The 27,817-nt window shown below is 43.4% G+C and overlaps 1 protein-coding gene across 1 annotated transcript; it reads right to left on the bottom strand.

Moving 5' to 3' along the window:
• Nucleotides 1-24,715: 24,715 nt before the first annotated feature.
• Nucleotides 24,716-26,760, bottom strand: LOC133923891 (uncharacterized). Its single transcript, XM_062369181.1, has 3 exons — nt 26,471-26,760; nt 25,127-26,385; nt 24,716-25,022 (listed from the first exon to the last, which is right to left on the bottom strand). The coding sequence occupies exons 2-3, from the start codon at nt 26,353-26,355 to the stop codon at nt 24,953-24,955; spliced, it is 1,299 nt and encodes a 432-aa protein (XP_062225165.1). The 5' UTR covers nt 26,356-26,385; nt 26,471-26,760; the 3' UTR covers nt 24,716-24,952.
• Nucleotides 26,761-27,817: the final 1,057 nt, after the last annotated feature.

The raw sequence follows: 27,817 nt of genomic DNA, 5'->3' as shown, positions 1-27,817 counted from the left end.
TGGAGATGTCAAGCAAAGACGATGATCGATTGATATCTAATGACGTTGGGGTGGGGGTGGTATCAACTTTGTATAGCTCCGCATCCGATTATAGGGGGACTCGATTACGGAGGGATGAAACAAACAGGATGCAACAAGACATGTTACCCTATGTAATCAAGTCACATTACAATTACCCCAACCAAAAACTACCATAGTTTTATTAGTATAAATTTATTAGAAAGTAGTAGCTGAAGTTAAGAGCACGTAAAGCTAAGAAAGATAAGAACCAAGGGAGTAATAGCATGCTCGTGCTCAGGGGCGGAGCCAGGATTGAACGATAGGGGGGTGGTGGGGGGTTGAGGAGAGACAAATTTGAATCGGTTCTAAAAGCTATTAAATTGATCCTTTTAAAAAAGCACAATTTTCTCTTAATATTGGTTAATATAATTTCTATTTTTTAGAAAACTAAAATACATGTGTTACGATGAATCCACGTTCCATGATCAGTATACGATGAATCCAGGTTCCATGACCAGTTTAAAATATCTTTTTTCTTATTCATACACAAATATACGATTTTTCCTATAATAAATAATGATAGCTATCCATTCAATGTCTCAATACTGCTTTTTTCTAGTTCGATATTGGCCTACTATAGAAATTGCTAAAAAACATCTATAACTGAAAATAACAGAGCTCAAGTCAATAAAGAGTAGAGTTATAACATAAGTCATAACCATTAAGGATATACGCTTTAAAATTGATAAATTTTGGCAAGAGAAAAACATTTTATTTAGATGCATTCACAATAACCATGTGTAGTAAATTATACTTGATGACATCTAATACTTGAAATGTGTTCCAAAAAAAACATAATACTCGAAACATATATAGTAGATAAAATAAGTTTGTATACCAATTAGCTATTAAGTTATTTAGTTTTTATATGCTACTAATTATATATACCAATAAGCATAGGGCCGGAGGGGGGCCGTCTCCGCTCCTGCTCGTAATCCGCCACATACAAAAAGCCTAACCAACAACAGCAACCATCAGCTAATGGTTTCCATTGGATATTCAAAACTAATGCTATTATTAATAAGGAGCAATGGAGTCAAATATGGAGTTAGAGATACTACTACAGAACATAGGTTCTGCCGGTTTTCGAACTGGCAGTACGCAAGCGGTAGTGATAGCTGGGTCGCTATCACTGTCGGGCTTTTCCGACCGGCAATGATGGTTTTTTTCGAAAAATGAAGAAGAAAAAGACAACTGGTTTTAGTCTACCGCTCCGTCGACCTTCTACCGCTCTGCCGCCACGACCCCTTTTGAAACCGTGTACCCCGTCAGCGCCCACCATGGGGGCCTACGAGCCAGAGTCACTCACCGTCGCCATCGTCTGCAATGAGGACGCCCGCGTTGTGTTCATCGAGGCTGAGACAGAGCTGGAGTTCGTGAGGCTTGTCGAGGAGGGCACGGAGCACGAAGTGGATGCGCTCCGGTAGCTTGTGCTGGACATCCACTTGGACATGCTTCTAGCACCAGCGATGGCCTGCGCTCTCTCAGGACGGTGCCTCTCCCCCTCACTGGCGGTGGCCCCCACCAAAATCTGGAGGAGAGAGACCCCCTCGGCCCTACCCCCTTGCCAGATCTGGAGAGGAGTCCATCTTGGTCCCGTCCCCCGCCGGATTTGGAAGAGATGTGAGTGGAGTTATGCATTAGTAATATCATCGAACAATGGGCGGGAATGAGAGGGGAGGGCTCATAGGTGGCATGGAACTGCGTCCATGACTCGTTGAGGTAGTCAAGGAGGCCACCAACGATGGAGGGCAAGGTGGAGGAGGCATCAGAGTCAGAGGAGGGTGACGCTGAGTGGCGGGAACAGAAGAGGTGCGAGGAGGAGGTGGTTGTGGTGCTAGGGAGGCGGCGGCGCCACAACCATGAGGAGAAGGAGGTTGCAGGAGGTGAAGGCGGAGCAGAGCCATCGACGGCACAACACGATGCAGGTTGTCCCTGGCCCTGGTGGCCGGTACACCAACATGAGAGAGAGAGAGAGAGGTTTCGGGACTTAGGGTCTATTTGTTTCAGCCTGCTTCTAGCTTCTGCTTCTGTCAGAATCCTAGAAGCCAGAAGCCCAAATAAACGGGTTTGCTGAAAAGTATCTTCTGGAGAAGTCAGAAGCCTGCTTTTGAGGAAATGAACAAGAAGCTGAGAAGCTAGCTGAGAGTAGCTTTTTTGAAAAGTTGTGTGCTGAGAAGCCAAAAAATTATTGTAAAAGCCAACATCTAAAATTCAAAAATAGCTTTTTAGAAAAGACAAAAGCACAACTTTTCAGAAAAGCCAAAAGCAGAAGCTCAAACAAACAGACCCTTAGAATTTTTTTACGGTGAGAAGGTGTGAACGGACGTGAGGGGTGCGAGATAAAATCGAAATGAACCAAAACTTCTGGTCCGGCCACACAATCAGTGCCGGCCGATAACGAGAACTAGCAGTGATAGTATCACTACCGGTTTTTATTATAAACCGGCAATGGTAACTCATTATCACTGCCGTTTGTGTTTTACAACCAGCAGTGGTATTGATTTTCTTATGAACTGGCAATTATAATCGTATCACTGCCGATTTGTATTGATCCGGCAGTGATGAGGCGGCAAATATGACCATTTCTGTAGTAGTGAGACATATTGTAAGTATCTGAGGACCCATTGTTCTTCGCTGCTTGTCTACCTTGCAGTCAAAATGATTTTGTTAGTAGATACTTAACAATGCATCCTTGGATACATACAAGCTCAAACTTGATAGAAAATATGAAAACCTTAATGGTGAACCATCTTTTAACCAAAGTTTTCACTACCTACTATCGACAGCCCCAAGTTCTTGCCGAATGAGCAAGGATGAAGTACAAGTGCTTATATTCACTCGACCATATTCGCTTGAATTCGTGAAGGTTGATGTTCTTTAGTTCAAACTGCAATTTAGGTTGAGATTTGTAGAAGCAACGTCTTGCTATTTCCGGGCCCTCGCGTCGCTCTACCGAGCGACTCCGGGGTGAAATCACCTCGCCGCCCCTCATCCCTGCCATCTAGACTAGAGTGGCCAACACCACCATTGCCAATCGGTAGTGGTGGCAGTGGCCTACGGTGGAGCCAAGCAGTCTCCACCGTGGCCTCCTCCCTCTTCCTCTTCCTTCCCTTTCTCTGTTTGTTTTTGTTCGATTTCTCATCGGTAGTGGTGCGGTGTGGCCTTGGGCGGTTAGATTCGCTCGCCCGGGGGTGGGATCCGTGCATGGGCCACTGGATCCACGCGCTGTTGGCCGGATCCACGCTTGCGTTGCCGGCCTAGTCCTACTCTGCGGCGTGGCTGCATAAGGTGGCTCGGCTGGGGTGCGGTGGCGGCGGTTGGGGGCCATGGTCAGCGTCTCTGGCTCCCCACCGACGACATGGAGGTGCGGCAGGCCGGTGGTGCCGGCGGCTTCTGTTGCTGTGGTCCTGGCGGGCTGGTGGTGTTGCTGCACGCCTTGCTGGTGGGGTGCTGCCGCTGTTGATGCTGGTGTTGTGCATCATGCGCTGTGCTCCTGTTGTTGTTGCTGCTGTGCGTCTTGTTGCTGCTGCGTGCCATGCTGGCGGTGCAATGGCGCGATAGTGCGCGCGTGGTGGGTGGGCGGCGCAGAGTTGCTCTCGCGTTGGGCCTTCGGCGGCGTGCGAGCGCGGCCAACGATAGTGGAGGGTGGTCAGGAGATGGTCTCGCCGTGGTTCTGTTCACCATGTGTGGTGTGTGGGCATCATGCAAGGCCTCAACGACCACCCGGTGGTTCCGTGTGCTCCCGACTGGCCTATTGCCTATGACGGGGGCTGCCGGCGTTGCACCATCAGCGATGGTCGTCCTTCCTTCCCCTGCTCCGGCCGACGTCCGGTGGCAGCAACACCGTGCCGCTCCTGGCTCCTGGTGTTTGCGTTGCTCCTCCCCTTGCCCGGCCTCCTCCTGTTTTGCAGGTTGGGCCCGTGAGGAGCTTCGTGATGCTGGGATGGCCGTGGGACGGTGCGGCTGCGAGGAGGCGACGATGCTGCTGCTTTGGTCATGGCCCTTGCGTGGGCTGGTCGTGCATGAGAGGGGGAGGAGTGGGAGCCGCTGCCGAAAGCTTTGCCTGGTCTTTGGCCAGCATTGATGATGGCGACGCCATCAGGCACTATTCTCCTCCTTGGAGGCGTTGTCAGGGCGTCTCCCCACCCCTCTCCCCTGGAGGCTCTGGGTGAAAACTTAGTTCGGACAAACGGATAGGCGACGGTGGTGACTCGGCGTCACGTCCTCCTTGGAGGCGTCGCTCTGGAGGTCCAGTTCTAGTGCCACGGTGGTCGTTGGCTTAGTGACGGCTTGGTCGGGGTCGACAATGGCACTGACTACACTTGGCCTCGGAGGAGGCCCAGACGTTTCATCAAGTTGTGGTCCGTTTGTGTGGAAGTTGGAGCTGTCGCGCCGTGGTGCGAGCTGGGCAACGATGACCTATGCTGGGCGTCGTCGGTTGGTAGGGTTGGGTTTAGTGCCGTGTGGGTTGTTGTTGGGTCAGCTTTGATCTAAAATCATCTTGTTGTTTGAGTTTCTCGCCGGTTTCCCCCTCAATTAAACCGTGCAGTTGAGGTTTTTGGACCTAGTTTCCCTCATAAGCTGGGTCAATTCCATTCTTTTTTAGTGAATTGCATGAACTCCCTGCTCTTTTCGAAGGTTCTTCGGAAAAAAACTGCAGTTTAAATATTAATAGAAAATTTCTTCTGTAATTCAACATGATGATATCTACAAACGATATATATATTATTTGTTATTCACATTTGAGCATCAAGAACCACCCGGCAGTTATAAAGTTTCGGGGCGATTATTGAAATGCAGAAACTTTGAGGGATGGAGTAATGTCATCGATAGATAAATATATATCTATTTCAATTATTATTTTTGTTCTTTAAAAAAAGATGGCAGCTGTGACATAAACCCTGCATATCGTTTCGGCATTACCTAGATGAAAACACAACGCAGCCATCGGAATTACTACCTAGAAGTCCCGGCGAGGGCGACGTGGCCATATTCGCCGTCGATGCTGCAAAGATAAACCATCTCTGCTCTGACAAGGGCTGGATACCATCTCTGCTTTGCCGTGTATCCTAATTCATTCAGAAGGCCAGCAGAACGCAGATAAATCAAAATGGCGGTTTTTTTAAGAAAAGCAAAATGGATCAATCAAACATGAACACAGCCGTTGGTAGTTAGTGAAGACTGCTGCACAAGTGCAGACCATGTTTTTTTTTTCTTTGCTGGTACTGTACAGGTGCACAGCTTGTTTGCATTACAGTTTCTTGAGAAAATCGGAGTATATACAGTGCTTGTATACAATTCTTCCTGACGTGCAAGATAAAAAAGCTGAGTATATATTAAGCTTTTACACGTGGAAAATGTCCAGCGAATTGGAGACCAAACTGTTACATACCTCGTGGTCTCTGTCAGACTGTCAGCGTGCAATCGTGCGATGCTGACTAGCTTCTCTACCGCGGTACTGCCTGAACTGATTCAATTTCATGACCAGCGTCAGTTGTAACTTGGGAATCGATTACAACGTTTCTTGATCATGAATTTATTACTTGCATTTGGATTGGTAGGACATGTGTGTAATTGCTGGTTTACATCCCCTGTACAATACAGCCATACAGATGTGAGAATTAGCAGTAATTACCTGCACTTGTACACCAGGAGACACCATTTGAATTTGTTCCAAAATCCGGGAAGTGCTCAAGCTTTGAGATGATCAGACGACCAATGGTGAAACCGCTCCTAACCTCGGTGGAGATGACCAGCTCTTCATTGAATTACTATTAAGCAAAACTACGTCCATCCATCGGAGGATGTTGCCGCTGAACCTCATGTTCCCGTGGCTAAACTCCTGATGTCTCCTAAGCCTATAGGATACCATTTGAAGATGTCTTAGAGTAACTCCAATCGAATTGTTATTTGCCTCTCTACCCTATTATTTAGCGAACAGTTACTAGTTAGTTACAAGATAATAATAAAATAGAGTTGATTGACATACAGGGAGATAAATTTAAGTGTCGATTAGAACACGCTGAGTAATAGAGAGGGGAATATAAAAAGGGAGCTCTCCGCTCAGAAAAATAGGGAGACATAAATAGCAATTTGATTGGAGTTGCTCTTAATGCCCTCTACCTGGCTACTCACTTTCAACACCCAAGATATTAGCTTCTTAGGGCCTGTTTGATTGGCGGTATTTTCTTGGAAGTTTTTAGACCAGTCTGGACTAAATACTACTGAGAACTCAGTAGTATCGACTACTATTGGATTCATGCTCCTTGGTGTGGTGGTCTCTTAATATATACAGTCTGCTCCTATTTATTGACACACTATTAAGGCTACCATTATTGTACAGAGTACTCCTCAAAGATAAATCACGAAAGATCTTACATTAAACTATTAAACCAGCTGCTAGCACAATGGAGCTTGAATGATGATCAAAGGCTTCGAATTTCTTTCTGAAATACTCAAAAATATGCTTCACATTGAAATTACTATCTTTGAATCTTTTTGTTGACGCCTTCAATCTTTCAATTTGTGATTACAAAAATCCTTATATCTCAACAATACCATCTCCAGAAAGAGAGCGATGCCACAGTCTGGCCATAAAAAAATATAAATTGAAGAATTTCTTCTCTGAGGGCACAATTGAGCCTGAATGATGATCAAAGACTTCAAATTTCTTTCTGGAGTACTCAGGAATATGCTTCAGATTCAAATTTTCTATCTACTAATTTGTGATTTAGAAAATCCTTGTATCTCAAAATACCGTCTCCCGAAAGCGCGATGCCGCTGTCTGGCCATTAAGAAGAATATAAATTGAAGTTATTATTACTATGATAATTCTTCTTTGGAATTTCCTGGAGCAGTAATACTAAATTTCCTTACGGCAAATTTGGAGACGTACAAAAAGGTTACAAGTAACAGGCTATGCACAGGAACCACTAGGATAGTGTTTTCAAACCTCAAATGAAGAAATGAAAAACTGGGTAAGTTTGATATCAATCCATTCTGCATTTTCTCTCGAATGTACGGGTGGTGAAGTAGAACTGATGCATCCAACCATAGTTGGACACATGATAGCATCAAGAAATCATCGGACAGGTGACGATAGTAGATTCCTGACGCCTCTCAAGCCTAAATGTATATTAATGTATATTAAGTGAATAAGGCCTCGCTGCCGTGGATTCAGCTTGATCTTTTCCGACCATGCCAATTGCTCTTATGTTATTGCCCGTCCAGAGGGGAAACTAAAATGTTCACCATATATTAATCAACCCAGAAATCTTGCGTGTAACTATGTTTAAGGCCATTGTTTCTGAGATGTTTGTTGGCCATATCTTGCAAATGCAAGTCAGAGGTCTTAATCGAAAAGACATACGTCTAAAGAGAAGATACTGAACCATGAAGTGATGAAGAACCAGCAAAACTAGACACTTAATGAAGCATATGCCAAACGGCTATCTTCGGCCATTGATACTTTAGCCGCGGAGATAGCCGTTGTGGCTTCGAACACTACATCTTGTGCTCTCCTATCTCTTGTTTAACGCTTCACGACGTCGTCGATGAGCTGCAAGTCTGCTGGGAACTTCGTCTTTTTCTTCATGAACCTAGCGGTCATCGCTTATCGCTGACCACATCTCCCATCTTGGGTAATATCAGAAAATTCCAGATGCCTCCTAGGCCTACGATAAACTCTTCATGGACCATATATCCATGAATTTGTGTTGCGATGAGAGTCCATCACGTCGATCGCTCCCTCGCTCCACCAGCTTCGATTCCACTGAAGAATAGCATTATCCTCCCTCTAGTGCACACTTTATATACACTAGCAGTGTTCTGGTCTCTTGATGTCCCCTCTTATGTCTTTAGTTGGAAGGGTTCTTTGGCCACGTAATCAAGCAACTAGCCCCTGTATATCTGAAATGAAATCGATCAATTAGCAGTGCCGCATCGAAATGTAATTATTGCTGTGTATATCCTAAATGTCTTTGACGTCTTGTTGGTGCAAAGGTCGAAAGTTGTACTTCCATTATCTTAAAAAACATCGAAATGTAATTGAAGTGGAAATTTTCTTCTCATGTTTCTGAAATAAATCTTGTCTATTTGCGTCCTCTCATCTGTTGCCTTTTATGATTCATAAGTGGACGCACTCTTGTAACAAATGCTCATAAGTGGATGCAGGGATTGGAGCATCCTCTGTCTTGATTACCGGCCTGAACTCAGAATCCACCATGTTATGACTTACGAGATAAGCTGATAAAGGACGACGGTCTCTGCTCTTTCCTTTTGTTTTTGTTATAATTACTGGGGCCGCATCATGTAATAATTTCTAATAAATCTCAAAGACCCATATTATGGAGAGATGGCCTATGTTGAAGCTCACTATTTATTAGTATCATATTGCTAATAGAGATAGAGGTGGGAGGTTTTTCCCCTATATATATGCAAGGACACCCACCACTTTAAGAACACGTACAACATAGACTGCTAATTGAGAATAGCCTTAAAATTGAGAACGCTCTTATTTAGTGAGTCTATATAAGAGTTAGGGTTTTGCCTCTTTCTCTTTCTATTGTGTTGCCGCTGTAGTCTACTCCATCCTGGCGTCGGCATGCACCAGCAACCAGGAGAGCAGGTCTCCGAAACCCTCGCTCTTGAGATCTTGCACCGGGAGACGGTGAATAAGGTTTTTGGAAGCGCTTCGCATGACTGCTCAAGTTCTTCACTACGGCTCGTCTTCCTGGTCGCTTGGGCGTTGGCCGCTGTCATCGTCAACAATTTTGGCGCGTCGTCAGGAGGATCGATCGTGCCATCAACATGGTGCAACCAGTATCTTCAGCAACATTCACCACGCATGACCAGTACATAAAAATCATGTTTCTTGTACTTTATTTCATGCAGTTCCTAATTTTGAGTATAGTAGATCTAGTCATATGTAGTGATTTCGTACACATGTCTAGATTATGCTCTGATGATATGATCATATCAATTTATCAGTTTCTGCTTATGAATTATTTATGGATTAAATTAAACCTAAAATTGCCTTATATTCCATCAATCCAAAAACCTTATTTTAGACACTTAGGTTTATCAATGGCTAGTTTTGTCAATGCACTAAGGCCAGATAAGTTTTCTAGTGTGCACTTTAAGAGATGGCAAGTCAAGGTCACTCTGTGGCTGACGGCTATGAAAGTCTACTGGGTGGCTAATGGCAAGCCGGAAGGAATCCTTACTGTTGAGCAGGAAAAGACGTTCACAAATACCAATACACTCTTTGTAGGATGCATTCTTAGCGTTCTTGGTGACTATCTTTATGATATGTATATGCACATACAAAGTGCAAAGGAGCTGTGGGATACACTGAATGCTAAATTCGGTGCATCAGATACAGGAAGTGAACTGTATATTATGTAGCAGTATTATGACTACAAGATGGTTGAAAATCACTCTGTAGTCGAGCAGGCTCATGAGGTTCAGTGCATCGTGAAGGAACTCGAACTCCTCAAGATCAATGTACCCGACAAGTTTGTGGTTGAATGCATAGTTGCCAAGTTACCTCCTTCGTGGAGAAACTTTGCCACTGTTCTAAAGCACAAGAGACAAGAGATTACTGTTAAGAGTTTGATCGAGTCTTTTGATGTTGAGGAGAAAGCTCGGGCTAGGGATGTGAGTCTAAAAGGAGGCGAGGGACAGACTAGCGCCAATATGGTGCAAAAGCCCTTCCACAACAAGAATAAAGAGAAAGATAATAAGCCAAACAAAACTACCACCTTCAAGAAGAAGAAGATGAACACAACAAAACTGTCTTACTTTGTGTGCGGTGAGATTGGACATTTCGCCAAGGATTGTCTAGAATGCAAGGGAAGAAAGGCTCGACAAAAGCATAACTCAAAGATTGCTAATGTGGTGACCATTGGCGAAGTTGGAAACAGAGCTGCAGGGTATGAAAATTTAACTTCAGTATTTTTAGTATTTTAGTCTACTAATTGGTGGATTCATATAGGGGCCAATGTTCATGTGTGTGCTGACATCTCAATGTTCTCTTCTTATCAGGTCGTCTTTGATTCTTCCGTCCTAATAGGGAATGGGTTCGTGGTGTTGGCATGGTAGATCTGAAGTTTACTTCAGGAAAGATCATGCAGCTGAGGAACGTGCAGCATGTTGCTACAATGAACAAGAATCTAGTTAGCAGCTCCTTTCTTTGTAGAGACGGGTTTAAGGTGGTGTTAGAGTCTAATAAAGTAGTAGTGTCAAAGCATGAACAATTTATTGGTAAAGGCTATGAGTGCGGAGGCCTATTCCGTTTTTCCCTTTCTGATTTTAGCAATAAGTATGTGAACCATATTTGTGGCAATGCTAATGATGATGCTAGTGTTTGACATTCGCGGTTATGTCATTTGAATTTTGGTTCTATGACTCGACTTTCCAGCATGAGTTCAATTCTAAATTTTTCCATGGTCAAAGGTTGTAAGTGTCATAGTTGTGTGCAATCAAAACAACATCATAAGCCCCACAAGACAGCCGAGGAAGAAATTTGACATCTCTAGAACTCATACATTCAGATTTGTGTGAAATGAATGGTGTGTTGACGAATGGTGAAAAAAGATATTTTATGACTTTGATTGATGATGCGACTAGATATTGCTATGTTTATTGGTTGAAAACAAAAGATGAGGCTCTAGATCACTTTAAAATCTATAAGACAGAAGTTGAGAATCAACTAGAGAGAAAGATCAAAAGAATTAGGACGGATCGTGGTGGAGAATATTTCTCTAGTGATTTCAATTTATTTTGTGAGAAATATGGATTATTCATGAGAGGACGCCTCTCTATTCACCCCAATCAAATGTGGTTGCCGAAAGGAAGAACCACACATTGACTGACTTGGTTAATGCTATGTTAGAGACCGCGGGATTATCTAAGGCATGGTGAGGGGAGGTCCTGTTGACTTTATGTCATGTTCTGAATAGAGTTCCTTTCAAGGATAAGGATAAAACCCCATATGAAGAATGAGAAGGGAGAAAGCCATTACTTTCTTATTTGCGCAATTGAGGATGCTTGGCGAAAGTCAATGTACCAATAACTAAAAAGTGCAAGCTCGGACCTAAAACAGTGGATTGTGTTTTTCTGGGATATGCTCATCGAAGTATTGCTTATAGGTTTTTAGTGGTTAAATCTGAGGTACCTGACGTGCATGTCAATATAATGATGGAGTCTCGTGATGCAACGATTTTTGAGATTATATTTCCTATCAAAGATTTGCATAGCATGTCTAGACTATCTTCTAAGATAATCTCTGAATCTACTCCATCTCTTGAGATTATTGAACAAGTACATGAGCAAGATCCTGAGGAGGATAACAGTGAAGCTTCTAGGAGGAGTAAGAGACAAATGATTGCAAAGTCTTTTGGTGATAATTTCACCGTGTACCTTGTGGATGACACTCCCAAGTCTATTTCAGAAGTCTTTGCATCTCCAGATGCAGACTACTGGAAGGAGGCTGTATGGAGTGAAATGGATTCCATCCTCCCAAACGTAACTTGGGAGGTCACATAACGACCCTATGAATGCAAACCTGTGGGTTGCAAGTGGGTGTTCAAGAAGAAGCTTAGACCCGACAGTACTATTGAAAAGTACAAGGTTTGGCTTGTGGCCAAAGGTTATACCCAAAAGGAAGATGAAGACTTCTTTGACACTTATTCACCTGTTGCGAGATTGATTACTATCTGAGTGCTACTTTTCTTGGCTGCCTCATATGGTCTCATCGTTCATCAGATGGACGTTAAGACATCTTTCCTTAATGGAGAGTTGGATGAGGAAATTTATATGGAACAACCTGATGGGTTTGTAGTAAAAGGTTAATAAGGTATGGTGTGTAAGTTGTTGAAGTCCTTGTATGGCCTTAAACAAGCTCCTAAACAATGGCATAAGAAATTCGACAGAACTTTAACATCTACAGGCTTTTCGGTCAATGATGCAGATAAATGTGTGTACTATCACCATGGTGGGGGTGAGGGAGTTTTATTGTGCTTGTATGTTGATGACATACTGATATTTGGGACAAACCTTAACGTGGTTAATGAGGTCAAGTCTTTCTTATCTCAGTTTTGATATGAAAGATCTGGGTGAGGCTGATGTAATCTTAAACATCAAGTTAATCAAAGGAGAGAATGGGATTACTCTTACACAATCTCATTATGTTGAGAAGATTTTGAGCCGCTTTGGCTACGAGGACAGCAAGCCTTCTCCAACACCTTATGATCCTAGTGTGGTACTTTGAAAGAATAAGAAAAGTGACAGGGATCAACTGAGATACTCAGATTATTGGATCACTCATGTACCTAGCTAGTGCTACAAGGCCTGACATCTCATTTGCTGTGAGAAAATTGAGTCACTTTACTTCTAACCCGGGTGATGAACATTGGTGTGCTCTTGAACGAGTCATGCGCTATTTGCTTGGTACTATGAGTTATGGTCTCCACTATTCTGGGTACCCATCGGTACTAGAGGGTTATAGTGATTCAAACTGGATATCTACTGCTGATGATATTTACGCCACAAGTAGATATGTATTCACTCTAGGTGGTGATGCTGTGTCATGGAGGTCTTGCAAATAGACCATCTTGACGAGGTCAACTATGGAAGCAGAACTCACTACATTAGACACAGCCACTGTTGAGGCAGAATGGCCGCGTGAGTTGTTAATGGACTTACCTGTGGTTGAGAAACCGGTATCGGCTATCCTTATGAACTGTGATACAGATGGTTATTATCAAAGTAAACAGTTCTAAGGATAATGACAAGTCCTCAAGGCATGTAAAGAGACGATTGAAGTTTGTTAGGAAATTGAGAAAGTCCGGAGTGATAACCTTGGATTACATCCAAACGGGTAAGAACCTGGCAGATCCCTTTACAAAGGGACTATCACGGAGTGTGATAGATAATGCATCGAAGGAGATGGGTATGAGACCCATGTGAGTTATACCATAGTGGTAACCCAACCTATGTGATCGGAGATCCCGTGAATTAGGATTTGAGAAGAACAAGCTATTGCTCTAACTAGAGGAGAGTACCTTTGTTGTTTGACCTACTCAAGTGAAGATGCAATACTCTTAGATATCTGTAAGGCAGGTTGGCTAATGCCTTAATGTGTTCTGTTGGCTTTAAGTAGAAAAGATGCTGACCTACAGGGCATTTTTGAAAGAACACACCTATATGAGTCTGACTGTTGGTCGCAGTCTATGAGATTCGGGTGATCTCTAGTAAATTCATGAAGAGACCATGAAGTAGGACTTATATGCTTCACCCGCGGGGTACTCTATTGGCAGCCAAGTATCAGTTATGACTTTAAGTGAAACTTGTTTATACAAAACTTGCAATTCAAGGCATAGTCTATTGTTCAAGTTGTGAATAAGTGTAGCTTGATGTTCTAGGTGGATGTTTAACTTAACAGTCACCACTGAAACACTGGTATATCAAACAACAGTGGAAAACTGGTAATCTCTATGGGACTTTGAGATCTAGTGGAGGATTGTTAGAATTATTAGGGCCAGCCCATGTAATAATTCCTAATAAATCTCAAATACCTATATTGTGGAGAGGTAGCCTATGTTGAAGCTCACCCTTTATTAGTACCATATTGCTAATGGAGGTGGAGGTGTGAGGTTTTTCCCCTATATATATGTAAGGACCCCCACCTCTTTGAGAACACGTACAACATAGACTGCTAATTAAGAGTAGCCTTAAAATTAGGAACGCTCTCATTTAGTGAGTCTATATAAGAGTTAGAATTTTGCCTCTTTCTCTTTCTATTGTGCTGCCGCTGTAGTCTACTCTATCCTGGGGTCGACGTGCACCGGCAACTAGGAGAGCAGATCTCCGAAACCCTCGCTCTTGAGTTCTTGCACCGGGAGAAGGCGAATAAGATTTTTTGGGAAGCGCTCCACGTGACTGCTCAAGTTCTTCACCATGGCTCGCCTTCCTGGTCGCTTAGGCGCTGCCCGTTGTCATCGTCAATAATTTCAGTGCGTCGTCAGCAGGATCGATCGTGCTATCAACACGGTGCAACCAGTATCTTCAGCAACCTTCACCGCGTAGGACTAGTACGTAAAAAACATATTTCTCGTACTTTATTTCCTGTAGTTCCTAATTTTAAGTATAATAGATCTAGTTATATGTAGTAATTTTGTATATATGTCTAGATTATGCTCTGATGATATGATCATACCAGTTTATCAGTTTCTGCTTATGTTATTTATAGATTAAATTAAACCTAAAAGTGCCTTATATTCCATCAGTTTTCACCTACGCATGATTGAAGATCTAGTTGGAAACTAGAAATATACACCTCGGATTATATTGCAATCGTATATTTCCTTAATAAGAGCCACTGAGTACTGGTAGCTGAAACCTAAGAGCAAATTTCATTTTTTTACCGGGTATTATAGTAGTTATTGCACTTAGAACCAAGAACAAATTTACTTGAAGGCCTAGGCAAGGCGATGACCTTTGACCTTTGCTCAAGTCGACACTTGACCAAACTCCTGTGTTCCACCAGTCAGAACTCGAATGTCAAAGGCCCATGCTTAACGGTGCATTGTGAGATACTTTGTGCAGAATACCCAGTTCAAACTGTTCCTTCTATTAAACATGTTGCACATACCATAATATCTGGTCTAGAGTAAAAAAAAATCAAAATTTAATACGATGATTAATTTGTTTGCACAACTTGTTCATGTTCTTTGCAGAAGAATGTCCTACAAAATAGTTACTTGGCAACCAATTTTGTATATACGAAGACATCTGATGTATCATTTTATTAAAAGAAATATATTTTTAGCACATTATAAATAGTCAGTTTTGTTATGATTTCAGCACTCAATGTTGACAAAAAGAATAAAGAGACACATAGATCTCTGATTTATCTTGAGGTACAGATATGTGAAGATCACGCTGGACGTTCTATACCCTTTAGTACAAACTTGAAATTATTATGGCAAAATCAAAAACCAAGTTGAAATGTGTTTTGATTTATATGTAATAAGTGATTGATAAGTTTATTGATTTGATTTGATGATTTCTAGGATTGTATGAGTATGTCTATGTATTACAATTATGATCATGACTAATCAAAGGTGCAGAGAAAATAGAGTTGACATTTTGTCTCTGAGTCCAGAAAAATTTGTCTCACCGAATGGTCTAACGTCTAGTGAAATGAATACGTTGGATGGTCCGACGCTTAGAAAGATTTCACGCCGAAGGGTTTTGACTAAGTAAAGAAAATCCATTAAAACACCAGATGATCTGGCGATGGGCACCACAACACGACGAACTAATTTTTTCAGAGAGTTGCAAAGCGTGTCCGGTGTGATTTTATCAGTGTATGTTAGCAATCAAACAAATCACAACCTTTCAGGATGAAGGTGTTATGGTGATCGAGGAATGGGGGGATATTTAGTTATTTGCCACTCAATTGGTGTGACTCATTCAAACTGCCATTATTTTCGTATGTAATTTTTGTGATGCCATCAAATCTGCGAATTCTTAGTTCTATACCACTTTGGACCCTTTTGCCCATACCTTTCTTCTTCCTCTATCTCCTTCCTATGCTGCTCCCTCTCCTGTCCGAGCTGAGGTCGTTGGCCAGCTGGAGAGATCACCATCGTCGCGTGACAGCCATGGACTTGCCGTTGCGCCCTCTTTCGCCCTCAGCAGTGCTCGGCCCGTGGCGGTCTTGGACCTCGTCCCTGGCGGCGGCCATGGAGCTCGGCCTCGCCGCCGCATCCCAAGGCTGCGGTCCAAAGTGGCGGAGAGAAGGAAGAGGGAGTTCGTTGGCCCAATGGAGGTTCTAGACCGGGTTCGCGTTATTTGTTGTCGCCATGGCTGCTGGTGAGGAGGCATGCGTCCTTGCTGCAGGGGTCGACGACGGTGGCTCTTGTGAGTTGACGAGGGAGAGGGGGTGCTTATTGACCTTGCCCATGAGCACATCTCCGCGACCTACATGGTGACCACATCAATCACGCGGAGTCCGTGGCAGTGCCAGAGGCAGACATGACGGTGGCAGCGGCAATGGCCGGAGAAGGAGGAGAAAGATGATAGAGAAGAGGCAAGGAAGAAGAAAGGGGTAAAACTGTCCATAGTGGTTAAAAAATAAGCAATTCACAGAACCGGTGACAAGAAAATAATTGTATACCGAAATAATGGCAATATGAGAAAGGCTTTCCGATTGGGTGGCAAATAAATAAATTTCCCAGGAATGGGAGGCAAAAATTGAACAAAGATCGACTTCAGAATGTTTGGGTAAATGCATATGGTGTGCCTTACAGGATAAGATCTTTCTTCCCACTTTGTGCTGTCGGCACAATTTTGGGGGCGACATAAAAAGTGGATATGGTCACGGTGAGGCTGACAGATGTGGTGCGGATTATGGTGGCAGTGTTAGATGTGAAGCAAATCCCAGCAGCGGCATGGAACAGCTTGTGAATAATGGACATAGTTAGACCAGAGAACCAACGCTGATCAGGACAAAGATAAACCTCAAGAAGATGGAGATGACAACATGACAGTCAGGGAAACAAAGAAACACAAAATTCAAACTGACAGCCATAGCCGGAATCTATCATATTCCGGACAGGGATAGCAAGAAGATGCAATACAGGAGGACCTAGAAGTGAATGATCTGGAAGGAGGTGATGATCTTAATCATAATGACCCAGGCCTCTGGAAGGAGAGCAAGGAGAGAAGGACTCTGTAGTTGATGGAGACTCTGGCCTCAACTCTAATATGTTACTATTGGTTGATGAGGCGATCAATATGGCGGTTAATAATTTACTCAACTAGTTCGCTGATCGGGTGTTTGCCGAAGAGGACCCTCAGGTCGAGGATTTGGTGCAGCCTGTGACCCAAAATGTGATGCGCGATGTGATACAGGACAAGGACTCAGTGCCACTCGGAACCCCTTCCATGATGTGTGTGGCACAGGATCCACAGAATGCAGTAGAGGAAGCTTTGGAAATCACCAAGGCAGATTCTGATACTGGCCTAACTGATGGTTTTATCAAAAACCTCCCCAAGGGGTCTGTGCATTATACGAGCGGCAACATGCTTGTGCCACGCTCGCCCGTCACAAACCAAGATGCAACAAAGGGAAACATTGTGCAGACAACTCAGCCTAATTACTTTGGGCTTCCTCGTCACATGCTGCAGACTCTTTGCAAGCGCAATGGCATTAGAGCCAACTCGACAAATGTTGCCATGGCTGAGGCTCTCCAGTTACTTGATGAGATTGAAGGGCTTGAGGAGATGGTCATGCTGGGCAAAGAACAGGCTATACCGAATGGCTCTATGGTGGGGAGAGGCAACAAAAAATAATATGTTTATTATCCCAGGCAACAACAATGGTAAGCGTACTTCTCGCAGGGTTAACACTAGGTGTGATGAAGACATGATGACAAGGCCAAAGGAAATGGCGGCCAAACGCAATTTGGAACATGGTACGTCTAATATTTCGTTTGTTTCAATGCCTTCTAATAAAATTATTTCCAATATTTTGAGCATTGGTGTTACTATGGGTAGGGACCACTACCTCAGAATGAGTTATTATAGATGGATTTTAAACCCTATCACAGACGATTATATGTTTCATTTCTGCAAAAGTATCTGTAATATCGATTTTGTTACAGATAGTTTAAGAACCATCTATAATAGAGTTACACATAGATAGAATTTATGTAAAATCATCTATGCGTAATAAGGATCACAGTCGAGTTTTATTGAAATCCGTATGTGAGTAGTAAAAGTTACAGACGGTTTTTGTTGAAGCTTGTCTGTGTTAATTATCACAGATAGAGTTTTTTTTATTGAAACCGTATGTGTGACCCTCTCCCCCTTGTTGGAGCAAGAGTTCATCTTGCCCCAGTAAATACGGCGAGAGTTTCTTCTAAGGAGGAGACTCAATCTTGGAGACGAAGTTTAAGAGGAAGAAACACCACGAGTATATTGATGATAGAAAAAATGGATCGATCTGGGGGGGGATCACAGGTTTGCTGTGATGCGTGTTTTGTGTCCGTTGTGACCGTCTAGCCTTCTTGTCCTCCGTTCCCCTTCCCAGACGACCATAGCCTCCTATTTATAGGTCATACGTAGCTTGGCGTATAAGTTATTGTAATGTACGAATATCTAGGACCCGACTGAATTACTGGGTATTATCCTGGATAACTACTTTCTATCATATCGGGGAGATAAATATCCACCGTGGTAACTATTGTGGTGCCTGCCCCCTGGAGCGCAGCGAGCCGATCACCAATTGCGGCCCGGCGCCGCACTATTAAGGGTGTCAGGATAGCCTCCATTACGCCAGGGTGTCAGAGTGACGCTCATCAGCCTATGCCTTTAATGCCGGTCACTTCCTGGCAGGCAAAGCACGACCGGCGCTCCCCTTTCAGTAGATCTTCCCAGGGACTGCTGACTCACCCTGCTGCCTTCGGGAAGGTGGCCCAATCATCCCGAGGCGGGGGCCTCGGGAGGCATGGATCCGGGAGGTGAACGCTTCGGGAAGCAGGACTCCGAAAGACCGGGGCTTCAGGAGGCTAAGGTTTTGGGGGACCGAGGCTTCGAGAGGCCGAGCCGGTTAAGCCAAGGGAAGGCTTCGTAGGTACAAAGAGGTACCATGAAGGGACCTGATGACTTCGGAGGTCGAGCCTTTAGCTGAGGACCTGGAGATCAAGGCCCCGGGGGACCTGGATAGTAATCTTCAACCATTATCCTCAAGCTGGCTTATTTTCCCCCCAACAGTACCCCCTCATTCTCTGTCCCTGATGTTTCGGAGGGGGGAGAGGATGCAGAGGAAAAATCAACCTCAGCCTGGTGTCGTATCAAGGATGCCTGATGGCGATTCTCTATACTTCGAAGTCGCTAGAGTAGAGGTTTCGTGTAGGTTTGGAGAATCATGTACGTTCGCCTGGCGGGACAAGACGTGCCACTGCTGCGTTCTGACTGGATAATGCGAAGGGTTGCTAAGGTCTTATGCCCGCGATCCTGTCACGTGCCGAAAGGGGTTTGGGTCATTAATGTGATGGAACGTCCATGCAAGAAAACGAGGTATTTCGTCGTGGAGTGCTGCCACATGTTGGAGGAAAACCGAATAGGGCCACAACCCCCTCCCCTAGGAGTTTAAATGGGAGGACACGACGACGTTCGTCCAGCTTCATCTTCTGAACCTACGTGGCTGGGTGGCTCAGGTATAAAGCCGGGTTTACCCGATTGGAGTCTCCACAGCCCATGAGCAAGTAGTTAACCTTGACTCGAGTATGGCATCATCTTCCTCCTCATCCTCCTCGGAGACATCGATGATTTCGATGACTCCTTCGGGAGTTGGGCTATTTTGGTCATCGATAAAGGCGTCGGAGGCGAAGCCGAAGGCCGGGCGGAAGAGAGGATCCGCGACCCCCTCGACCCTTAGCCGCTGCCCGGCTCTGGAGGTATTCTGTACGGAGCCTAGCGACGGCGCATCAGAGGAGAAGCCGAAGGTCGGGCGGAAGAGAGGGTCCGCGACCCCCTCGGCTCTTAGCCGCTGCCCGGCTCCAGAGATATTCCGTCTGGAACCTGGCGACGGTGGAGGCGAAGCCGAAGGCTGGGCGGAAGAGAGGGTCCGTGACCCTCTCGACCCTTAGCCGCTGCCTGGCCTTACTAGTGGTGTACAACAAGAATTTATACCTTTTAGTTCATCAGCAGTGGTTTCACCGCTTATGCTTACACAACAAGCTATGCCGATGAATGAGATGTATGACTGTAGTAATGTTGATCATTCGGTCAATTATATTTAGCCATCATATGCTACACCACATTCTACTAGAACAGAGGTTACACCCCATATCTTTTCAACAACATATGCAACACCTATTGCATCTAATTCAGCTCCATATGCCACTAATGATTATGGCTGAATAAACGAGAATTTAGCAGGTATGCATATGCCTCCATAAAACACCGTAGCATATAGTGTGCCTCCCATATCACCTAAAAGTAGCATACAACACCGTAGCAAAGGTTCAGGCGTTTCATATGGTTTGTTGCCATATAGTAATTTTAATATTTCTTTGCAACATACACCATATACAAAGCCGAACCAAATGCCACAATATGCTCCTAATGCGCCACAACCCAATCCTTTTAGGCCACAACAATCAATCGATGTAGAAAAGTCAAGAGCTAGTTTTGAGGTCATTGCGACTGAAATACACAAAGACGTGAGAAAGAATCTCAATGCTTATCTTAGAAGTAAGAATTTAAAGCCAGTTTTCGAAGAAGAGGAGCCGACGATAATTGAAAGGAAAGAACAAAGGCCGACTACTGTTGAATGGTCGGACGCAGCCAAGGCTATAGTGTTACCACTTGAATTTCGTGCTAAAACAATTGATGATCAAGACCGAGATAACAGTGTTTCGATCGTACCCATGCGTATAGCTGAAATCAAAAGTGGAAACATGTCTATGCTTAATGATTTATCTGAAGAAGATCATAGCGCAATTGAAGCGGAATTGCAAGAGCATCGGAAGAAGCTACTTTTGTGCTATCGGAAAACAAAGAAAGGCATCATCAAGATAAAGGACTTTCCATCCATTGGTACTTTGCTAGAGGAGGTATGTTTTACAACTATGTTATCTTTTTTCTAATATGATTTTATGGTTTCATTAGACAAATCTATTAGTGATACTATGTTTAGTAGTTCCAAAAGATTGGGAAAAGAAGATAATGTAAGTAAATGATTAGGTTTGAGTACAAGTATCAAAAAGCCGATTATCATTGCATACAAACGGTTGGTTAGTGATCATGGTAATACGATTCCATACCCGCGGGATTTCAAAGTGCTAGAACTTGCCAAACCCACAAATAAAGATAATGGAAACACCATAGAACATGTCGATCGGTTTATTGTGCAACATAGAAAGGCTGGCAATAATGATATTTTCAAGTTAGGATTATACCCATCATCTTTGTTAGATATTGCATTTACATGGTTTACTTTACTTGTTCTAAACTCGGTTTACATTTGGTCACAAATGGAGCATAGATTTTGTGATTATTTTGGATTTAGAAATACAAGGCCAAGGTTGAAAGAATCTGAAGAGACCGATATTAATATAGTGAAAAATAGTTCTAGTATATAAGATAAAACAAGTACAAGTAAATGTATAGCTGAATGAGTTGATGTTAAATCTTAACCATTCGTTTGTTCGGCTTTAAAGCCATCTCCACAAGGGGATCGGCTAAAGAAGAAAAGGTATACATTTTGATGTGAATAGATGTGACCAGATTTTTTATGTTTTATTGCAAGAGAAGCATATTAGATTATTTGATTATCATATTATACCTTCATGTGAAGAATTAGGACAACGTATATATTGCAAATGACATAACTTGTTTACCCATACTAATGATTGCAATATGTTTCACTGGCAAGTACAATCAGCTATTAATGAAGGTCGATTGATGTTTACAAATCATCTAGAGACAGGGGGGCATAAAGTTGAACAGTCTCTCTATGTAGGTGTGTTTAGTGGTGAAAACAAGAAAGTGTTGATTCGGTCAAAACAGACTGATGCAACCAAAGTCAAGAAAGTGGCAATGGCTAGCAAGATTGATAATGATAGATCTAGTAGAGCTAGCAATATTATAGGCAAAAGGAAGAGGATGGTTTGGGTCCCTAAGGGTAATCAGAATGCTTAAGCTAAAGATAGTGCTCAAGTATCAATTGTTAGAGTTATTCAAGACACAAAGTTGAAGATGACATTCAAACAACTTCTGGCTAAATATGAGAATGAAAAGGCCGACCAAAAAGGCACTAGTTGGCCAAATAATTGTAGGCGACCGAGAGCACTTCCAAAGTATAAATTTGTTGGTCAGGATTGGCGATGGGAAGGTTTTGATACAGCAGCACCGTATCCTCCTTTTGGGTCACCAATGACCATGTCGTGGGATTCCCCTCCTGTTGGTTTCCATCCTTGTCCACCATGGAGCCATAGTTCATGGATGACACCTCCTATGCATTTTGATTCTTTTTATCTGCGGACTGGACTAGTCCTAGAGGATCGGTAAATGGCAGGGTATCACCTAAAAATAGTGACCTTTTTGATCGAAGAAATTGGTCTATGGATAAAAGAAGAGGCAAAGTGATCAAACAAGTTTATCATGTCAAAAGGGATGGAAATTTGAACAAAAGTTCAGATGCAAAGCCGGCAATCGAAGAGGAAATGTGTCGGTCAGTATTGTGGCTATTGAAGATACTATGGCAGCTGTTGGTAATCAAAGTATCACAGAAAAAGTAAAGCAAGAAGCTAATGAGCTGCTGCCCAATAAAGGAAAAGATGATCAAGCTTCTTCTATTGATGTGACCAAGCATAATTCAAATAAGAAATCCAATGCTGCAATGGTGGATATAGCTGAACAACAGCCATGTTCGGCTGTGGAGCAATTTGATGAAAAGAAAGATGCCATAGGAACAAACATATTGGTTGAGCCCAGGAGAAGTTCAATTATACCAAAGAATTGAAGGAAGATTTCTTCATCAACGGCAATAAAGCTGTATCAACAACATTGGCAATCATCTCATTGAACTTCGTCATCTATCCCACCAATGCATGTGCCATGGTTTGCTTCTCCATGTATGTTTGATTATGATCCATGGTTTTGGTGTAGTCCTAGGGTGCCGTCTTATGAATATCAATATCCTAGTGGGGCTTTACCAAAAGATCATAATATATATGATCGGCTATCATGGCCGTATCAAGAATATTGTTATTGAATGTGCTTGAAAATTGAAGAAGCTGAAATATTTGGTTGGTAAATAATCGTGTATTGATTATACTTGCTAGAAATTTTATTTCAATTATATTAGCATGCTTAATAGGAATGTATAGACTATATGTATGGATGATGTAGTTATCATCGCCCTTAGAACATGCATATATGGCCCATATATTGTTCGTATCGTCCTAAGTCGTAGCTGAGAGTAGATAATGAGCTATTCATGATTAAACGGCATGAGAGTGTTTTTTGGTGAGGGCATGTGTTGATAGCAAAAAATGACACGGCCAGGATTTCTATACGCACCGGATAGTCCGATGATCAATGCCGTGTCATCGTCAGACTATCCGATGCTTATAGATCAATTTTTGTCCAAAAGGTATGCTCTCTGCAAAAATTTGTCCGGTGAGGCTATCCGGTGTAGACCGGAGCATTCGGTGTGTTTAATGGCAAGACTTGAAGAGAATTTGCTCCGGTGCAATAGTCCGATGAGCTATTCAGTGTGCACCGGAGCATCCGGTGAGTGCAAAAAGATTTCATAGGCAAAAAGTGCTCTCTGCAAAATATAGTCCGGTGAGGTCATCCGGTGTACACCGGACCATCCGGTGCATGCAAATGAGTTTTCTTGCCAAATTTTTCTCTCTGCAAATATTGGTCCGGTGATGAACTCTGGTGAGTACAAGCAAGCCATCGGAATATCCGGTGAAGGTCAGCGATTGATTTAGGGTTTCGGTCAAAAGAACTCACCGAATGGTCCGATGCTTGGAAGTTTATTCTCACCGGACCATCAAGTGTTTAGGCCGAATCCGAGTTTGTTTAGATCTTTTAGATTTGTTCAGGATTCTCTCATATTTTTGGCCAAACAAGACGTGTTTAGAAATGGAATAAAGTCCTAATACACGTCCATAGAGTCAAGTCCAACCCTTCCCCTATAAATAGTTGAGGGGGTAAAGGCCGATTGGAACCAACTAACAATCGTCAAACACAAACGCATCTATTTTCTTCGTTTCTTTCTTGTTATTCCTGGGAGTAGATTTAGAGTAGCTATCCTTTGCATTTGTCCCATAAATCAGTCACGTGCTCCTGCGAAATTGGAGTAGTTATCAATTGCTATTTTTGCTTGTAAAACAACCGATTCTTCACCGTAATCGGAGAATTATCCCCTTTGCTTGTTTGCTCATAAATAAGTCACGTGTTGCTGTGAAAAACGATAGTTATCCTTGATGGATCCGTGCTGGCGAGGGATTGCCAAATTTCGCGCCAACACACACATCGTCTAAATGAGTGCCTGTTAGTGGATATTCGAAAAAAGGCATAAACTAATCTGCAAATACTTTAGTGTCCTTTTTTCCAACAGCATACTGATTCATCTTGTCAGTCATTATCGCAAACAGTTCTGCACATCTGAAGACTAAATAACTTGAAGCTAAAAACCCACAAGTACTAATAAATCGCAACAAAGAAAGCACACACCATGTGAATAGAAAAGGAGGGGGAAAAAAGCATCAGCACAGCAACAAAAGAAAAGCCGTCCTAGACCAGGGGAAAGAAACAGCTCTACTGTTAGATTAAGCTTCGAATTCTGAATTTAAACTTTTTAAAGTCCTAAGAAAATGAAAGTTACTATGTGCAACTAAGAACGTACCCACCTCTATTATGGTAGCACTTAACAGTAGGTAATCAGGAAAATGGGCAAAATCTCTATCTGTAGGAAGCACCTTACAACTCCTAAGAGCATCTTATTAATTTTGCATTCATTCTCTATTCAGTAACAAAGTCAAGCATTAGCACAAATGCAGTAATGCGCATTGTAAAGGCTTGTTTGGAAGAGGGGGGTTAATGCCACAAGGCTGCAGTATAAATGACAAGTAAATTTTAACTAATACGAGCTGAAAGTAACATAGTGTGACTGAAAAGAAAAGGGAAGGAAACAGTTAATTGGTTGCGTGAATTGGATTAGTGTACAAAACAAGGGCTTGTGAGTAGCAGAAGAACTGGCATATAGGATTCAAAAAAGAGGGTATTGGCAAATTCTAGCCCAAGACTGGTGCACCACGTATTGGTACAGAAAACAAGGGATGAAGGACTAGCCTCATTATTGAACTTGCTCTTCATCTTGCACAGACCAACTTTGTGCATTCCTTCTGAATATTAGTCCTCTGCTCCTACAAGCACATAATGCAAAAAATTAATAGCTAGCCCAAAACAAAACAATTGATAGTAGGGAGAAACAGTGCAGAAAGAAAATAAAGTAAATACACCAACATACCACCGATTACGAATGCAGCAGCTGAAGATACAGTGGACGAGGCTACTAGGTCCCGGTGCACGGCCATACAGTCTGCAATAATTATCAATTGCCGGTGACAAGCTGCCAGTACTGAGGTGGTATTGCGCAAGATAGGGTGGTCCTGAATGAATGTAAACAACATTGTCACCCTTGACTGTAGTCAGTACCTTAGAGGAGACACTTATGTTCCTTTCTTCAAGGAACAAGGTATTGCCTCCGATGCTTTTTATTGGGATAAACCTTTGCAGCACAAGGTCCGCGAGTTTGCAAACTAAAATTTGCACCGCAGACAAATCATTGTGGCCAAGCACGAGGATCTCTGAACCATATTCTACCAGACCGGCAGGATCGACGAGTTTGTGTGCGGGGATTGTGGCGATCAACTTTGGCTGTCGGAGTGAAAGACCTGCGCCCGCCCCATCCTGCACAGGTGGGTCAATCTGGAGAACCTGGTGTATCTTTTTGCCACATAATCTGGGAGTATGCACCATGTATAGCTTTCCTTGGAATGACAATGGTGGATAGTGTATTGGGCATTCCCAGCTTGACAGAGTCCATTGCCGGTCCAGGGAGGTAGCAAAGGCTACACGGTTTACCTCATGAAGTGCAAGCATGATGGTCATAGAGCCAGCGTTGCAGGAAACAGAAGCACAGACCACACTTGCAAGGCTTCTGATCCTGTATGGTGCAGGACAGCTGAGCAGCCGTGAGCCCAGCTGCGGGAGGAGGGTCCCTAGGGGTGGGAGCTCGGCGATGTCGCCGGTGAAAGGGTGGAGGAGGCGAACGGCGCCTTCCTGGTCCGGGTCCCGCAGCAGCAGGAGGAGGCCGTCGACCGAGTCGATGGCGCAGTGGTCCCCGAGGAGCGGGATCCGGACGCGGACCAAGGTCCCCGTGTCGAGGTTGAGGAAGCGAACGTACCCGCGCAGGTCGGGGTGGCCGGGGTAGAGGCAGTGGCCCTCGGGAAGCATCATCCAGCGGCGCGGGTGGAAGCGCGGGTCGGCGACGCCGCGGCCGCGCGGGGAGGCGGTGCCGGACCGCCAGCTGGTGCAGACGGCTCGGAAGCGGACGTAGTCCAGCAGGTCGCCGGCCAGCAAGCGCGACGCCACCACGCCAACCAGATCTTCAGGCAGCGACGCCCAGCGAGGTCCGGGGTCCGAGGTGCGGCGGCGCTTCCGTGTGCTGGCCCCCGGCGCCGGAGGTGACGACATCTTGAGTGAGTACAGCCCTCGCTCGCCGATCTGATCCACCAAGACGAACAGAAAGAAGAACACAAGATTGAAATTCTCGCTTACGCGACTTGAATCCCCGAATCAAACCTCAAACCTTGGCGACCGACCGGCCGGCCGGCGCGGTGCGAAGGTGAAAAGCAGGCCGACCGGCCGTGGCAAGGAGGGACGGCAAGCCCTAAGTAGAATTTGGAGAGGTCGGTCAGGGGAGGCTGGTTGTTTCGACTATCCGTTTTTGTTTCGGAGGCCGTTTGAACGCAGGAATTTTATAGGAATCAATTTACTTGTAGGAATCGGGAAAAAATCCCGCATTTCAAAAAGGGCCTGAATCTGGATAGTACGGCCTGTTTATAAGACCTCCGGCTCCCATTTGGCACACCTCCGACTCCAGACTCCACCCCGGATTTTTTTTTATAAAAAGCGGATTTATAAAGTTCGTGAACAGTACACAGGCAAAGGCACCTTCCAGGAATCTGTCCCTTTCCTCCAAACTCCACCCCGGATTTTCTTTTTTTGATAATGCGACCAGTGCTCATTCGCGCCTGACGTCCTGCGATCAGGTTCACAATATGTTTGAGGTAGAAAACAGGTCCTCGGGGGTAACCGAAAATTTGAGGTTATCACAAAAATTACTCAAAATTCGGTGAAAATTCGCTCAAAATTTATTCGATCAAATTTGTAATTTGGAGAAAAAAATCGACCAAATCTACATTCGGTAACCGGTCGAATTACACCGGTTACCGAGCTCATTTGCCGATTTATCAATCGTATTTTTCGCATTGTCGGTAACCGGTCGAATTTATCGGTAACCACTCGAATTTCGTGATTTATCGAGCGATTTTCTCGAATTTAAGTGAAGTTAAAAAAAATCAAAAAATGATTCAACCTTGTAAAATCAATAACTAATTCATCTGAGCTTCAAATCAAGTGAAACAAATTTTGTTAGTTTTCTAGTAATATGATCTAAATGAGAAAAGTATTTATACTCATAAAAAATTGAATATTTGTTTTTTTAAAAAATGTATTCGCTAAACCTAGTTAAATGCATAGTTAACTCTTTGCTAATCCAAAAATCATGAAACTAATTTTATTAGTCTCTTACATGATCCTATACCTTTTAAAAATACATGAATTCATGAAATAGTTATTGCAACATCCAGTATTGTATAAATGTATTGCAACTAGATTAATTCATAACTCACCCATCACACCTCCAAAATTAGTGAAACTGGTTTTATTTTACTTATACTATTCTTTATGTAGGAAAAATAACAATAGACATAAAAAAGTTAATTACAATGTTGTTTCTTAACATATTCACTTTATTCTTGTGAACTTTGTAAAAATTATGGAGAAATTAATGAAACTCTAAATGAAGTGAAATAAATTTTAAAGATCCTCTTAAGATACGCCCTATACAAGCAAAATATGTCTCTACTTGTTA

This window comes from Phragmites australis, chromosome 7, assembly GCF_958298935.1.
Source record: "Phragmites australis chromosome 7, lpPhrAust1.1, whole genome shotgun sequence".
Lineage (NCBI taxonomy): Eukaryota > Viridiplantae > Streptophyta > Magnoliopsida > Poales > Poaceae > Phragmites > Phragmites australis.
The sequence above is the reverse complement of the archived record's forward strand: the minus strand, read 5'-3'. Positions and strand labels throughout refer to the sequence as shown.

Bases quoted from the DNA above. Each gene is read 5' to 3' on its own strand.
- LOC133923891 (XM_062369181.1), bottom strand. From the start codon at position 26,355: ATGTCGTCACCTCCGGCGCCGGGGGCCAGCACACGGAAGCGCCGCCGC. The intron at 25,023-25,126 runs GTATGTTGGTGT...ATGTGCTTGTAG, and splicing joins TGCTGCATTCGTAATCGGTG to GAGCAGAGGACTAATATTCA.